Here is a 14,663-nt window from a genome sequence, read left to right on the forward strand (position 1 = left end):
GGTCACATTTTGACCTTAGCGGCCTCATTCACTTGTTCACTTGTACATTTTACTTGTACACCGCCCTACCTCTCTGGAGCAACTAGGGGTTTGGGATCATATCGCTGAATTATTGATAATCAGTGTTGTTGTTTTTTCCCCAGAGAGATTTGATTTATGGCTCGAATGTCATGATGAGTCATAAAAAGATCCAAATGGGGCAACTAGAACCTTTCTATCGCCATCTCATGTCCAAATCACAAAGGATCCAGAGCAAAGCTGAATAGCAGATGATGAGAGCAGGAATCTGTGTGTATGAAGTCAGGGACAATCAAATAAAATTGAGGTTTAAAGCCTCTGGAACTGTTAAGTACTGTAACTCTCAGTTCAAGCTGCCCTGGCTGTGACCCTGTGGTTGAGCTTCTGTGGTTCAGGATTTTGGAGGGTGCTAATGGAAACATTCATGCGCATTCACACAGCGCTAGTGCAGAGGCTTGATTCCTCTGTTAACTTGTGAGTTTACAAAGGTGACAAACTTCATCAGTTGTGATGTATTGTTTAATTTCTTGCTTTTGGCTCACTGCTATTATTTCTGTTGGATTGTTGTGCTGCAGAGTTTGAAAGGAATAATCATTACCAAACCATTTGTCGGTGGTTTTGGTGCCCTTTCCTTTCCATCTTAAAGGGAGTTCAGTGTGTATCCGCCTCCTCAACGCTCACTAATATACCTCCTATATAGGAAAGTTTTACATTCTTTCAGAACACCAGATGCCAACCCAGGGTTTACCCTTCTGGAGAGGGTTTTACTCCAATGTTGTTCTGTTATAAATTCCTTTTAATCACCAGTGGATTATTCCGCACCAATCCCTCTATTGTTAAAGAAATGTGAACACAAATGCACCTGCAGCGCAAGTGTGCTTAAAACCATTAGGTGTGTCCGATACCCTCAGAGCAGAGTAATAACACTCTAAACAGCCGGAGTATGTCCTGGCGTGAAATCCCTCATCCGTCCCTCAAGATGCGACAGTGAAATGATGAGATCGTACCCGTGCGTGAGCCGTGAAAGTCAGACTCTTGCATATTTTGAAACGCCGCATTAGAAAAATTAAATGGAAAAACTCCCTCAGTTCTGGTAAATTATATTTGACACTCGTTTTAGGTGTTTTGGTTTTGTTGTTTTCTTTCCTTTTTAAAAAGAGTAGAATGCACAAAATGAGAATTAAAAATTACTTTTTCCAAATAAGTACATCTTTTATTCTCATGACTGACCAGCTATTCCCGCCACTTCCAAAACTTTCTTCATCTGCAGACGAGGTCTTCCTCTGCGATGTTTGTTACAGCCATGCTAATTTATTTCCTCCGCGCTAGTTGATTTCCCTAATTCACATTTATATTTTTTTGCGACATGTCCAAAGTTGCCACATTTTCAAACTTTATAGTTCATTTTGTTTGAGTCGGTTGTATCAAGAGTATATCAGCCGTCATTTTTTTGCACCCTTGGTTAAAGTTTGAGTTGCTGAGCATGAGAATATATACGTACCGTGTCTAAGCGCTACCGAGGCAAAGGGGGGTGTAAGGTTAAGGACTGGGAATCTGAGGAGAAAGTCATCCTGCAGTGAATGAGACTTTGATGGTGGGTTGCATGTCAATTTAAGTTCAATATTTACACTGAGATGAAGCTTGTGGTTACATTTGGTTGCTTATTATCTGCCTATGTAGATAAATCTAAGCCATTTAGATTTTTTTTTTCCTTTTTTTTCCAGTCTGTCCAAAAACCACTTTTCCACACAGCGGTCACATGACACACTGTTTAAATCTCCAGAAAGTTGTAAAGACCCCTTTATTTTTTTGCGGTAAAAATCTGCTAAACTAAACATTTTTATCAAATGCATGAGACGAAATTGAAAGCTCAACATGTTGTGAGGTTTATGAAGTCTGTGGCTGCATGTATGTCAATAAGCTTTTTAAAAAAGTTGAGTAGGTCCAAAAAAGGTTGCTTGTGCTCCTGTATGATCGACTTTTTTTTTTTTTTAAGTTGCAATAAAAAAGTTTTAAAAAACTTTCTCAGTTAAGGTGAGAAAAGATAATCCACTGGTTGTATGAACTATCCCTGTGAGATGTTTTTTCATGAAAATAACTCTGACAGAGCACGTGCTCATATGGTCATTTAAGTAGGAGATACAGATCTTTAGTTACAGTAGAATGTTCAACATACCAAATACTTCTGCTGATTAATTTTCCACACTGACAGATCTGTCACATTAGTAATCTGAAACCAATATAAGTGCATGGGTGGGGATGATAAAAGTCATGAAAAATGAGCAGGTGTTGGTCAAATTATTCTACAGTTGCAATTTATTGCAAGGCAGCACGGTGGTGCAGTGGTCAGCACTGTTGCCTCACAGCAAGAAGGTTCCGGGTTTGAGTCCCGGCTCCAGCACAGGATCTTTCTGTGTGAGTCTCCATGTTCTCCCTGTTCCTGTGTGGGTTCTCTCTGGTACTCCAGCTTCCTCCCACAGTCCAAAGACATCAAGAGGGGACGAGGCTGATTGATACTCTAGATTGACTGTAGGTGTGACTGTGAGTGTGAATGGTTGTCTGTCTCTATGTGTTGGCCCTGTGATGGACTGGTGACCTGTCCAGGGTGAACCCCGCCTCTCACCCGAAGGCTGCTGGGATGGGCTCCAGCCCCCGTGACCCTTAACAGGAATAAGTGGAAGAAAATGGATGGAAAATTCGTCACATGAAAATAGACGAGTTGAAGTACTTGTATTGGACATTTGTATCGTTTTGGTTCAGGTTTTTCATTTTCATCCACATATGAGCCATTAAATCTCACAGAATCAAGCTGTCTTAAAGGGAACAGTGTGTTACCCTAATATTTACTAGAACAAATGCGCAATACTCTCCAACAACACGCCCGTTGTTTCTACTGTGACTCACTCCAATATCCTCGTAACCTTTTTTTTTTTTTTTTTATTAAAATCCAAATATTATTTTTTGACGGCAACAGCAGCTCTAGTTTCAGCAGAGGCAGGTCGGTACAGCTGGACGAGCTGCAGGCTTTGGAAGCAGGAGGGTGGTTGGGATGACCCTTCACCCCCTCGATGATAGCACTGCACTCTCCCACTGATTGAGATGACACAACCAGGGGGAGGGATAGAGGAAAGAGGGAGGGTGGATGACAGAGCAGTGAAGAATTAAATGAAAATGGAGCGAGTAGTTATTGATGTCATTGCATCATCGTAATTCTGATCAAACTGATCTCAGTTAGGCATCAATAGTAGATTTCCGTAACTGTTGGTTACCATTCAGTTCTCAGTGTAGCACAACTCACCTCGTCCAGATGATGTGGAGTATGTCAGGGTGTCGTGTTTGGTTTAACGTTAAATCATCGCAGTGATTAAGTAGTTTAGAAGTGTGACATCATTACCAAGTCGCTCCATCAGGGGGCGGTGTATATTTCAGCTGTAAAATGTCAACCTTTTCTCTGTGTGTGTGTTACCTAGAATGGCTCAGGGAGAACACACCCCTCCACTGGTGTATTGCATGCAAATCCGCGGCTGAAAGCTAAGCTAAGTCTACATATTTTTCCAGGAGTATTAGAAGTTTGCCTGAATATTTTTTTTTCACAGAAGTTTATCAAACCGGGATAGAACATCCATATCACAGGTTCCAACTTGGTTTACTGTGTTCGTGGGTGGGAAGCTTAATGAAGCTTCACTAGCACCTCCCCTGGTGGGTCCGGGTACTTGCTCGGGGCGGGGGGGGGCGGGGCGTAACGTGATCCTCCCACATGCTACGTCACTGTCCACACCTACAAATCTACAACAAAGCAACAAGCAGGACATCTTGGAAATAATTGTATAGTTCACATGTGGGAAGAAAACAATGGGAAAATTACATAAATGAGTAAATCAGTACCAAAAATTCCTGATACTTCTTCAGCTTCCAGATCTTCACTAAAAATATTCTACTCACACACTGCTAAAAAGATCTCCTCCTTTGGTGGAAATATCAATTTTCCAGTTGTGATTTTATCAAATATTTGACATTTATCACTGGATTCTACTCACATCTGATCATGTAATTGTAGCTATGATGGAAATGGTATCGCAGGCAGGCTTGTCTGACACCGCAATCTTATCATAGCTTCTTCAAAGCGACAGAAATCCATTCGATTTTAAAACCAACCACTGATATTTGTAGCTGCTTTGCTCACCAAAGGGCTCGTCTGTCTTTCCTGGCTGGCTCCTACCTGTCGCCTGCAGCTTATTGTGCTGTCTGCTGAATGTTTTTAGCACAAGCCAAAAACCACCATCTCATACGACAGAGAAAGGTCCCTTTGACTGATACTGATCTGGTCACAGCTGCTCCGGCTCGACCCCATAACCTTATACCTCTCCAGGCTGCTTTCATTAGCTTCACCGATATACTGTATATAATAAGGTACTGTGTGTGTGTGTGTGTGTGTGTGTGTGTGTGTGTGTGTGTGTGTGTGTGTGTGTGTGTGTGTGTCTGATGCAATCACTGCACCCAGACTTGCCTGTATGGGCTCATACAAGCATACAGTAATGTGCACACATAATATGTTATATGCACATAGAGGTGTTTGGGAGGGTGTGGTATTTATTCACCTTCATGCGCTTCTGGAGGGCACACGCATGTGTGTGTGTGTGTGTGTGTGTGTGTGCACGTGCGTGTTGCCGTCATTTGATTCTTATTATAACATCTGTCACCTGTGTGGTTTCTTCATTAATCCGTCATCTCACTGTCTGTAGTGTTATCAAATGACAACGCGTTCTCATAATCCTAATATACCTGGACACACACACACACACACACACACACACTCAGGTGCACATTAGACTATTATACCCATCATATCTGCTGGTGGTGAAAGCTATTGTTTCTGGGAAGAAGGTCCATCTATGATTTGGGTTTTATGTGAGTGAGCAGTGTGAGGTAGGCGATGGTGGCTGAAGCCAAGACATTTTCTTCCCGCCTGTATGACCTCTTAGTGTCTCCAGAAGCCAGAAAACACCAGCCTCATTTTCGAGGTTGATGGCTGACAGCAGCAAAACTCTATAAAAACACTTAACAAACTCTCAAAAACACATCATCCAGTATAATTGACGTCCTTCTAATCCAGCCAAACACTCCGTAATCCACAAACACTTCAAATGAGTTAGAACTAAAAAACTTGACTTCTTCTGGTTCCGTACAACACTATTTAGGGTAAAGGAGTTCAGATAATGCGAGCTGGTCCCAACCACACTGAGCCAGAAGGTTTAAACTCAAAGAGTTTGTGGATTACAGAGCATATGGATAAATTAAGACAGCACGAACTGTGGATGCGGTTTTTAGAGGGTAGCATTCCCAAAATTCTCATGATTCCACATTTATTCTTCGGGTCACAGTTAGATTAAAAAACATTTCTTGATTGTAAAATTATTATTTGAGTTCAGTACACTGATTAGATTTGATTCCACTTGAAGTTATTTTCCAGAAGACATTTTAATTAGAAACAAAAATGTAGGGCTCTCCTGCAAAACTATGGATGGACAAGCATTTCCTGAATTCTGACATCTCCAGGAAGTCACAGAAAAACCGCTCTGCAAGTTCAGGATAGCAAACAGCAAGTCTTTGAAAGACCAGTGACACTTTTTGAGTGAAATATCACTTGAAGAAAGTTTTGTTGCGTGTTTTTTTTTTCAAGCCCTCACTTGCCCATCTTTTTTTTTAATCCCCTAACGAAGCAAATCTCAGAGTTTATTGTTGTTTATGACTAATTAACACGTGTGGTTAAACCTTTCTTGGTCACGTAACCACTGAACTGAACAAGGCTCAGTGTGTTTGGCTGGATTAGTGTGTTTGGCTGGAGTTTGTACAACACACACACTCACACACATACATACACATCCATTGTAAGAGCATGAATGAAGTCTGTAATAGTTTTTTCTTTTCATTCACAATCAGCCCATGTGATTTAGAACTGCATAACAAGCTCCCTCCCTCACTTAACCCTGCTTGTGCATAAATCCCTGTTGGTATTAATGCATGTGCACATACATCAGCACACTGTGTTACGAGCACATGTGGTCATCTACATATGTTAATGGGTAAAAGTGTTTTCTTATGTGGGAAAATGGTCTGGGGGTGTGGTGGAGCATGACAACGACAGTAAACAGATGCTATTATCAGTGATAATTCTGCGCTCCTATTACGTGGCTGTTTGACTTTCGCCTTTACTGTGAGAAAAGCAGAGATAAGGAGAGAAGAAAAAAGAGAAGGAGGCAATTTTGGAGAAATAATTGGTTTGGAGGCACAGTGAGAGCACCAGGGAGGGGGGGGGGGCAAGGTGGTGGTGTTTAGGAGGAAAAGAAAGACAGTGGTGTGGGAATGGAGGTGTTTTGGGACTCCCTGCGGACTGACTCGGACATGGGAACACTCGCTGGCCCTAACGAAGCATAGCCGCCCCCACACACACACACACACACACACACACTTCACAGGCTTCAGGGGGGAACGGAAGAGGAAGTACATGTTGGGACAAGTCTGTTGGTAAATCCAAGAGCGATAGGAAGACAGTGGATAAACTGGATGGAAGAGGGAAGCATCCCATTAACAAGCAGCATATGGACACACATCTATGTATTCTACGATGACGAGGAGATCAGTAGGAGGTCACGTTGGTTCACAGTTGGACTGATGACTCTACCCGCTGTATATGAAATTCTCTTAAAGGAATAGGTCACCCAAAAATGAGATTCATTCAACATCTGCTCACTCTCATGGTGATGGAAGAGCTAGGCTACAAACATGGCTAAAAACACAATGTTTGTCAGAACAACTTGGCGTGTTGAAACTTCAGGACTCTTGGATTATGTTTATATCTATATCTATATATTTATACATATCTATATCCATCCATTCATCCATTTTCTACCACTTATCCTGTTAAGGGTCGTGGGGGGGGGTGGAGCCTATCCCAGCAGCCTTCGGGCGAAAGGCGGGGTTCCCCCTGGACGGGTCACCAGGGCTGCGTCCGAATTGCCAAGTGGCAACCTACGTCCTACTGCTACGACCTACCGCTACAGCCTACTTCTACAACCTAAATACGGCGGCACCATTCGGACACCCTAGAAAATTGGTGGTGAAGCACAACTTCTGCTGGCAGAGCACAGATACCGCAAATAGGTAGACAGCACCAACGAAAGCCCCACCTGCTGGCCTGACTGTCATACTGCACTCCACTCTGAGTGCACCCTTCATTCATTCTCTATTATTAAGCACATTAACGCACCTGTAAAGGTGTGTTCATGCCGCGTCGCGTTTGGTGTGAACACACCTTTAGTCATCAACAACGACTATAAATGTTGGTGTTGCATAAGAATGGGAGACTGTTGGTGGTGCAAACTTGGCTTGGGGGTCCACAAGTTTTTAGGGGATGAAGAAGAAGTCCGCGGAAATATTCAACCGACCTTCCATCTGCACGGAGTTGAGTAGATGACTCCGTTTCTCATTTTGGGTGAACTATCCCTTTAACTTTCTATCCGTGGCACCTTTGTTTGCTGGTCCCAGGCCTGCTGTCAGTGTTAGAGGGGTGTTTCAGGGTATCAAATGCAGCAAAACTTTGTCAAGTTTTCAAAAGTGTAACCACACTTGAAACCTGATTTCTTCTCGCCGGTGTCCCGATCGTGCGTTGTCCTTGAACTCATCGTAAGGGTGATGTGAAATGGTCTCTCACTCTTGAATGTGTACTTTAGTCCCAGATGTGCTCACCATCAGTGAATCAACGTTAATCAGAACCTCGCATTATCAAGGTAATTTGGTCAATAACCCTAAAAGTATAGAGTTCGGTACCCAACCCTACTATCCTTTGATTAACTTGGGAATCTTCCTCATAAAAACAACCTTTGACGTTTCCTACAAAGTCAAATGGTTGTTTTCTCAGCAATTTCCACTTGGAAGGACCTCTCTTCCCCTACTGTCCTGACGGGCATTCAGACTGCCATGACTGCAGGCTTCCAAAGAGGGAAAAAAAACTGCTTCTAAAAACAATAGACAAATGAAAATGATAACATCCTTGTCACCTGGAAGAGATTAATAGTTGGAAAGTGGACTACAATCAGACTCATGGCAGGGCGGATGGTGAACTTCTCATTCCTCTGTTTTGTTTTCATGTTTCACACTCATTCAAACACACTGCTGATGTGCACACAGTAAAAACAAAAAAGGAAAACATCATATGTCATTGCTGAAGATGCCCAATAAGTTACTCTGTCATTATGTCTTCATACTTGGATCATGACATCATCGGTCTGCCTCTCTTAGTTGATGTGGAAGCAGCCAAGCAGTGTCGTATAATTACACAAGGTTCTCTTTATAAGCCAATGACTGGAACCACTATGCCACTTCAATCAAACGATCTCCGGCCTGTGATATGAAGTGGTTTGTTGTCTTCCACTGACTCTGGACCAGCTCTAAAAAAAAACAACACCATGTACTTGACGGTTGCTCTTGATGAAATGAGGAGTTTTAGGTCAGGTGGGGGATGAAGATTTCCCCAGTGTTTGTGCAATTATGCTACCAAAGCCATTATTTCCTATTTGGTAAAGTTTCCTCATTTGGATGTAAACCGCTTCATTTCCTTCTTACCTCGCATGATACGAGGAGGCAGGTGACTCTGAGTGGCCTGTCTGGATGAAGGAGCCTAAAACTGAAACAGTTAGTAAATCAATCATGAAATGAAATTACAGAGAAGAGCTTTGAGTGATCGTGAATGTGTGACTTTGTTTAACATTTTTTCTCTGGATAAAATTATTTAAAAAATAAATAAACAACCCAATTTTGTAAGTGTTTGGGTGTGTAGCTCCATCTAGTGGCACTGTATTAAAACTGCCCATGGATCTTGCGGTGCAGTGCATTCATGTAAGGAAAGAAAAAATAAACATCTGTTTTCCTGAGTTAATTAGGTTTAGGGTTTTTTGGAGGGGGGGGGGATTCATAGGAAATGATGGCATTCATGTAAAAAAAGTTATAATTATCTTTTTAATTCAGAAAAGCAGATTAAACCTTGAATGAACCACCCTTCTGTTAACAAAGAGTAGTTAATGTTTGGTCTTTAATGTGGATTTGTCTCCTCCAGGATGCTGATCCCTCTGCTTGATGATGACACTGGTCTGCTCATACTGGCTGGCATGGTAACGTCGACATTCATTCACCTCCACCACGAATAATAAGTCAAGTTTCATGTATTTGGATAAGAAACTGCAGTCTTTACTCTTGATTTATATTCACTGATGTGCTGATCATAATCATAGATGAACTTTTGAACCGCTGATTGCACAGATCAAGCATCATGCTTTGCATTGAAGTGTGTGACTGCAGTGCTGCTCTCTCCCTCACAGGGAGACACGGTGGTGGATTGCTACGAAGTTTCTCCCTCTGAGCCTTTCCTCTCTCAAGGTGAGCTGGCCGGCTGCCGAAAATGTTAAATGTCTGACGTTTGCATTTTTCTCATGTATTTATCTTAAATTCGTCCGCAGTGAGCCACTGTCTGACTGACATCTCCACACGTGGGGTTGCCATGGTACCCAAGCTGGCATTGGATGTCATGTCCTGTGAGGTGATGCGTTTGCTTCAGCTGTGTGACAGCTGCATCGTGCCAATAAGCTATCAAGTCCCCCGCAAGGTGTGCACGCACAGCAGATTGACCACAGCTCATTTGTACAAAAGTATTCGTACCCCTTGAACTTTTCCACATTTTGTCACGTTACGACCACAAACAAATATATTTTATTGGAATTTTATGTGAAAGATCAACACAAAGTGGTACACAATTGTGAAGTGCAAAGAAAATTAAACATGATTTTAAATGTCTATATGTTGACATGCACATCTGTGAATGTGTGTTTTCTCTCGCAGCATACAGGCCAGGAGTTCCACGCTGACCTTTACCCAGACACGGTGGGCACAACACCAGCTATGTCTGCTGATGAGTGGTGGCAGGGAGGGAACAAGCAGGTACACATTTACCCCGCATCAGCAGCTAGAGTTTTAACAGTCTGAACTCTTTAACGAGGCGCTCGGTTTGTCTCTTCAGGTGGAGAAAGTCAGCCTCCATCCTGACAAACGCCCCAAGGCTTCACCAGCCAGTCGGATGCCTGCAAAGAAGGAACAAGCTAGTCGGGGCAGCAAGGAGGTAGAACAGGATTCTGTCTGATTTGATCAACTTTTAGCCCTGATTTCCAGAAGGATCTAATGTTTAATCTCCAGTTTACCTCACAGTGTTATAGTGCCATGTGAGGTAACTGTGACAGTGATTTATGTGACCCTTGACCAAAAAAAAATCACTTCAGTTCTTCCTTGAATCCTTGTGGATGTTTCTTACAAACGAAAAAAATTGAGAAATTCCCTCCAGGCATTCCAGAACAATCACGTTTATATGAAATGACACTGACCACCAAATTTTCCATCTCATCCTTAAATCCCAGTGGTTGCAAATTTGGAATAATTCCTTCGAAGATGCTCATGAAATATCATGTTGTCAGGAGTGTGACTCACCAACAGGCAACCCAAAATTAGAAAGCCTCCAGTTTACTGTTGGTGTTGAAACCAAACCGTGCTTTGTAATTTGAGACGTCATCACCTTCCACACTTTTTGACAGGATCCAGCACGTGGTTGCTCCACCTCCAGCAGCCCCCTGACCACTCCCAGCAGCAGCAGTGCTGCCCCATCCCGCTCTCCATCCTCCACCTCTGGCCTCTCCTCAGGCTTCCTTCCCTCCCCCAGTCCCAGCCAGAGCGCCAAGGCCATCCAGAACCTGCTGGGTATGAACATCCGACACGTGTCGTGTTCACGTCTTTTCATGTTGATGTGTCGTTATATTAATGAGAGCTGTCTTTCTGAAATGATCCAGGGCCGACTTCTAAGTTCCGTCACATCCAGGGTTCGGTGACGCACCGAGACACACACATCACAAATCTGCGTGGCCTCAACCTGACCACACCGGGCGAGTGTGACGGCTTCTGTGTAAACAGCAAACGTGTAGCGGTGCCCCTCGCCATATCTGGGGGTCAGATTGCCATCTTTGAGGTATGACAGGGGAAAAAAATACTTCATTTGAACTTTTTGTTCTCATATAATGTAAAAAAAAATAAAGATTTAAGGTGGACTTATATTGGAAAGGAGGCATTTGTAAACGTGTGTCCTCTGTCTTCCCAGCGCTCTCAGCCAGGCAGGCTGCCAGACTCAGATCTGCCCACCATCCAGAACTCTGTCAATGTGGTTGACCTATGTTGGGACCCCTTCGACACCCGTTGTCTTGCTGTGGGTGAGTGAATAGATCTGAACATATTCAGTTGTACTGGACTCCTCCACCCTGATATAACATCTTCATCTCCCTTTCTTGACCGGCCAAGCTGGTGACGATGCAAAAATTCGATTGTGGCAAGTACCAGAGGGGGGTCTGAGTGAGACCCTCACTGAGCCTGAGATCATCTTGCAAGGTGGGAAAGGGTGAAACCTCTGACATCTCAACTCGGTGAAGCCATGGAAAGAGTCCTGATGATTTACAGCCTCTGTGACTCCTCACAGGCCACCTGGAGAAAATCTACTCCATCAAGTTCCACCCGTTAGCCAGCGGACTCCTGGTGTCTTCATCCTACGATCTCACCGTACGAATGTGGAATGTGGAGACTGGAGAACAGGTCAAGCTGCTCACTGGACACCAGGACCAGGTGGGTGAACCAGATCTAAAAAAACAAGAACAAATCCTGAATGCAAAATGCATTTGATTCAAGAATTATACATGTTGCAAATAGTTGTGATTGGTTTTACCTGCTTAATGTTTAGGTGTTTTGCATGGCTTGGAGCCCGGATGGCAAACTCCTGGCTTCAGTGTGCAAAGATGGGAAAGTTCGTATCTATGACCCCCGCAAGTCCACCACACCTGTGCAGGTAAGTGTGACATGCGGGGGAATATTGTGGGATACAGCAGGAGCTGCTAGGATGGTGGTCAAACTCCCTGGATACTAATACACGAAGCAGCAATATCCTCTAATAGCTCTATGTATTAGTCAAATCACTAACCTGCTATAGTGATTATCCACTGTGAGATGAAATCATTAAGAAACAAAGCATTTGCCACAAAAGAAAAAAATCGACTTATTTTGGTTTCAGTAAGGCATGTTGCTGTTTTTAGGAGGGTCCAGGTCCTGACGGCCACAGAGGAGCACGTGTGGTGTGGGTATGTGATGGCCGCTACCTGCTGGTGTCCGGCTTCGACAGGTAAAAACGACCATTAAAACAGTTGCAAAGCGCTTTAGAAAGGGATGTCAGGGTGTTTGACATTTTTAAAGTTGTCATAAAGACATTTTTCCCCTCCTGAATCACGTCTTTGTGTCTCCAGAATGCAGAGGGAGCCAGCCACGTATATTTAGCTTGAAGCCAGTGGCGACTAATGGCTAACTACAGCAAAACTCTCTTTTATAATCCCCCTTTACAGTTTGTAGCCATTAGCGTCAAGCTAAATATACATGGCTGGCTCTTTCTGCATTTACATTTACATTCTGCGTTACAAAGTAATGATGCAGAAGGGGGAAAAGCCTGGACTGAATTTACTAGCATTATAATAGAGTATCTAAGCAGAAGTCTCTTGTCTCTCTCTCTCTCTCTCTCTCTCTCTTTTTTTTCTCTCTCTTTTTTTCTCTCTCTTGTTCTCTCTCTCTCTCTCTTTTTCTCTCTCGTTCTCTCTCTCTCTCTCTCTCTCACATCCCCATCCAGCTGCAGCGAGCGAATGCTCTACCTGTACTCTGCTGACTCCCTCTCCTCGGGAATCATATCCAGCACCTCTGTAGACATCTCTCCTTCCACACTCATCCCATTCTACGACCCCGACACCAGCTTGGTCATCCTCACTGCGAAAGTAAGAACGCTGAAGGAATAACTTGCCACCAGCTTCATAAAATAAGAATCTCATATAACATGAAGGTGTTTGACAGGGGGACACCAGAGTGCTGATTTATGAGGTCATCCCCGAAGATCCTTATTTTGTTGAGTGCAGCAGTTTTAGCTCTTCTGAGCCACATAAGGTACCGTTCTGATCCACGCTGATGTAACATTAGCACCCTTCTTTCTGTATTTGATGACCTTTGACCCCTCCTGCTGTGTTCTCCCTGCAGGGATTGGCCTTTCTGCCCAAGAGCGAGTGTAATGTGCGTGAGGTGGAGGTAGCTGCAGGACTGATGCTCACCAAGACAGCCATAGAGCCAGTGGTCTTCAGAGTGCCTCGGGTTAAGGTGGGGCATTTACACCACCTAGTGGCTGCATGGGAGCACTGCATAGCCCCGCCTCTTCAACATCAAGAAGGAAGACAGAAGTTATAGAGTATTTTCTTCTTCTTTTTTGGCCTTTTTTTTTTATCTCAGATAATGTTTGACTTTCTAAAGTAGGAAAAGCTCTGATGACACCAGAGTCCAGGAACTGACTCATACATGAGTGTGGAATTTTTTTTTAAAAAAGTTGTGGAATTTAGTTTTACTTAAACCTTCATATTAAGCATGTGTGAATCAGTTAAGATTGACTATGGAAGACTATGTATTTACCCAGTTTGTGTAACTTGAATTTCACATTTTGTCTCAACCCACTTGGCTTGTGAGAATTTTGTTAAAATTTACTTTGACAAATTTTGACGAGGATGTTTATTCTAATTTATCGTGTCTATAGATGTTTATGGCAGCACACTTAATCAAAACTAAATCAAAGTCAGAATACGGCCCAATACGGCACAGTGTTTCTTGAAGGCTAATTGTGTGTCAAAATACCATTTTAAATGAAATATTGTGGTCCTGCCTACACATCATATTCTACAGATTTAAGAAAAAATATTTTTTGATGCAGAAAATTATCATTTTAAGGGCTTTCAGTAAAATAAACATATCATCCAATAACAAAATATCAGTCGAAAATAATTGCAGTAACACACTTTTGCGAATGGCTGCCTGAGTTTCAGCCAGCGTTTATCAAGTGACAGAAGTGTGTTTCATGCTGCCCTCAGTCTGTTTCCCACCGTAACTGTTAACGTCTCTCCTCTCTGGGTCTCCAGAAAGAGTTTTTCCAGGATGATGTGTACCCGGACACAGCAGTGTGCTGGGAAGCGGCGCTGACCTCCTCCGCCTGGCTCTCCGGCTCCAACGGTCAACACAGAAAGATCAGCCTGAAGCCTGATGACATGACGCCAGGTCGATGCCACACACATGACTAGAGATTATGTTTCTACACCATGTGACCTTGTCTAAGATGGCAAAGGATGATATGTTGGTGCTGATTAGTCACTATTTAAGACTAAGTATCAGTAGTGGGTGTGTTCAGGTGTATTTCTTTGTTCTCTCAGTGAGTGAAGCTCCGAAAGAGGCCCCGGTGAGGAAATACATGCCCTCGTCTTTTTACCTGGAGGAGAAGACTGATGAACAGAAGAAAGAAGAGGTAAATCACTCTTATCCAGCGTCGCATCATCCATCACACACATTCATGGTGTGTTTCTGGTGACGAATGCTGACATTGAATGTGTAAATGTGGCCCAGCTGCTGAGCGCCATGGTGGCTAAGTTGGGGAACATGGACGAGCCGTTGCCACAGGAGTCCTTCCAGGGCGTCGACGAGGACGAGTGGGTCAGTTA

The 14,663-nt window shown here is 43.3% G+C and overlaps 1 protein-coding gene across 2 annotated transcripts in view; it reads left to right on the forward strand.

Annotated features, from left to right (window-relative positions):
- coro7 (coronin 7) overlaps positions 1 to 14,663 on the forward strand; it is a 115,005-nt gene that overhangs the window by 94,787 nt on the left and 5,555 nt on the right. For both annotated transcript variants that reach the window (XM_086186251.1, XM_086186252.1), the window contains exons 10-27: positions 9,131 to 9,185; positions 9,393 to 9,450; positions 9,531 to 9,676; positions 9,910 to 10,008; positions 10,088 to 10,186; positions 10,653 to 10,815; positions 10,905 to 11,080; positions 11,210 to 11,318; positions 11,407 to 11,493; positions 11,582 to 11,724; positions 11,840 to 11,944; positions 12,189 to 12,274; positions 12,770 to 12,911; positions 12,988 to 13,077; positions 13,168 to 13,284; positions 14,091 to 14,226; positions 14,379 to 14,470; positions 14,569 to 14,655. In XM_086186251.1, coding sequence (XP_086042377.1) covers positions 9,131 to 9,185; positions 9,393 to 9,450; positions 9,531 to 9,676; positions 9,910 to 10,008; positions 10,088 to 10,186; positions 10,653 to 10,815; positions 10,905 to 11,080; positions 11,210 to 11,318; positions 11,407 to 11,493; positions 11,582 to 11,724; positions 11,840 to 11,944; positions 12,189 to 12,274; positions 12,770 to 12,911; positions 12,988 to 13,077; positions 13,168 to 13,284; positions 14,091 to 14,226; positions 14,379 to 14,470; positions 14,569 to 14,655 — 1,990 coding nt within the window. The remainder of the gene's footprint in view (positions 1 to 9,130; positions 9,186 to 9,392; positions 9,451 to 9,530; positions 9,677 to 9,909; positions 10,009 to 10,087; positions 10,187 to 10,652; positions 10,816 to 10,904; positions 11,081 to 11,209; positions 11,319 to 11,406; positions 11,494 to 11,581; positions 11,725 to 11,839; positions 11,945 to 12,188; positions 12,275 to 12,769; positions 12,912 to 12,987; positions 13,078 to 13,167; positions 13,285 to 14,090; positions 14,227 to 14,378; positions 14,471 to 14,568; positions 14,656 to 14,663) is intronic.

Source organism: Aulostomus chinensis, chromosome 18 (assembly GCF_037954235.1).
Source record: "Aulostomus chinensis isolate RoL2024-O1b breed Wild chromosome 18, RoL_Achi_v1.0, whole genome shotgun sequence".
NCBI lineage: Eukaryota > Metazoa > Chordata > Actinopteri > Syngnathiformes > Aulostomidae > Aulostomus > Aulostomus chinensis.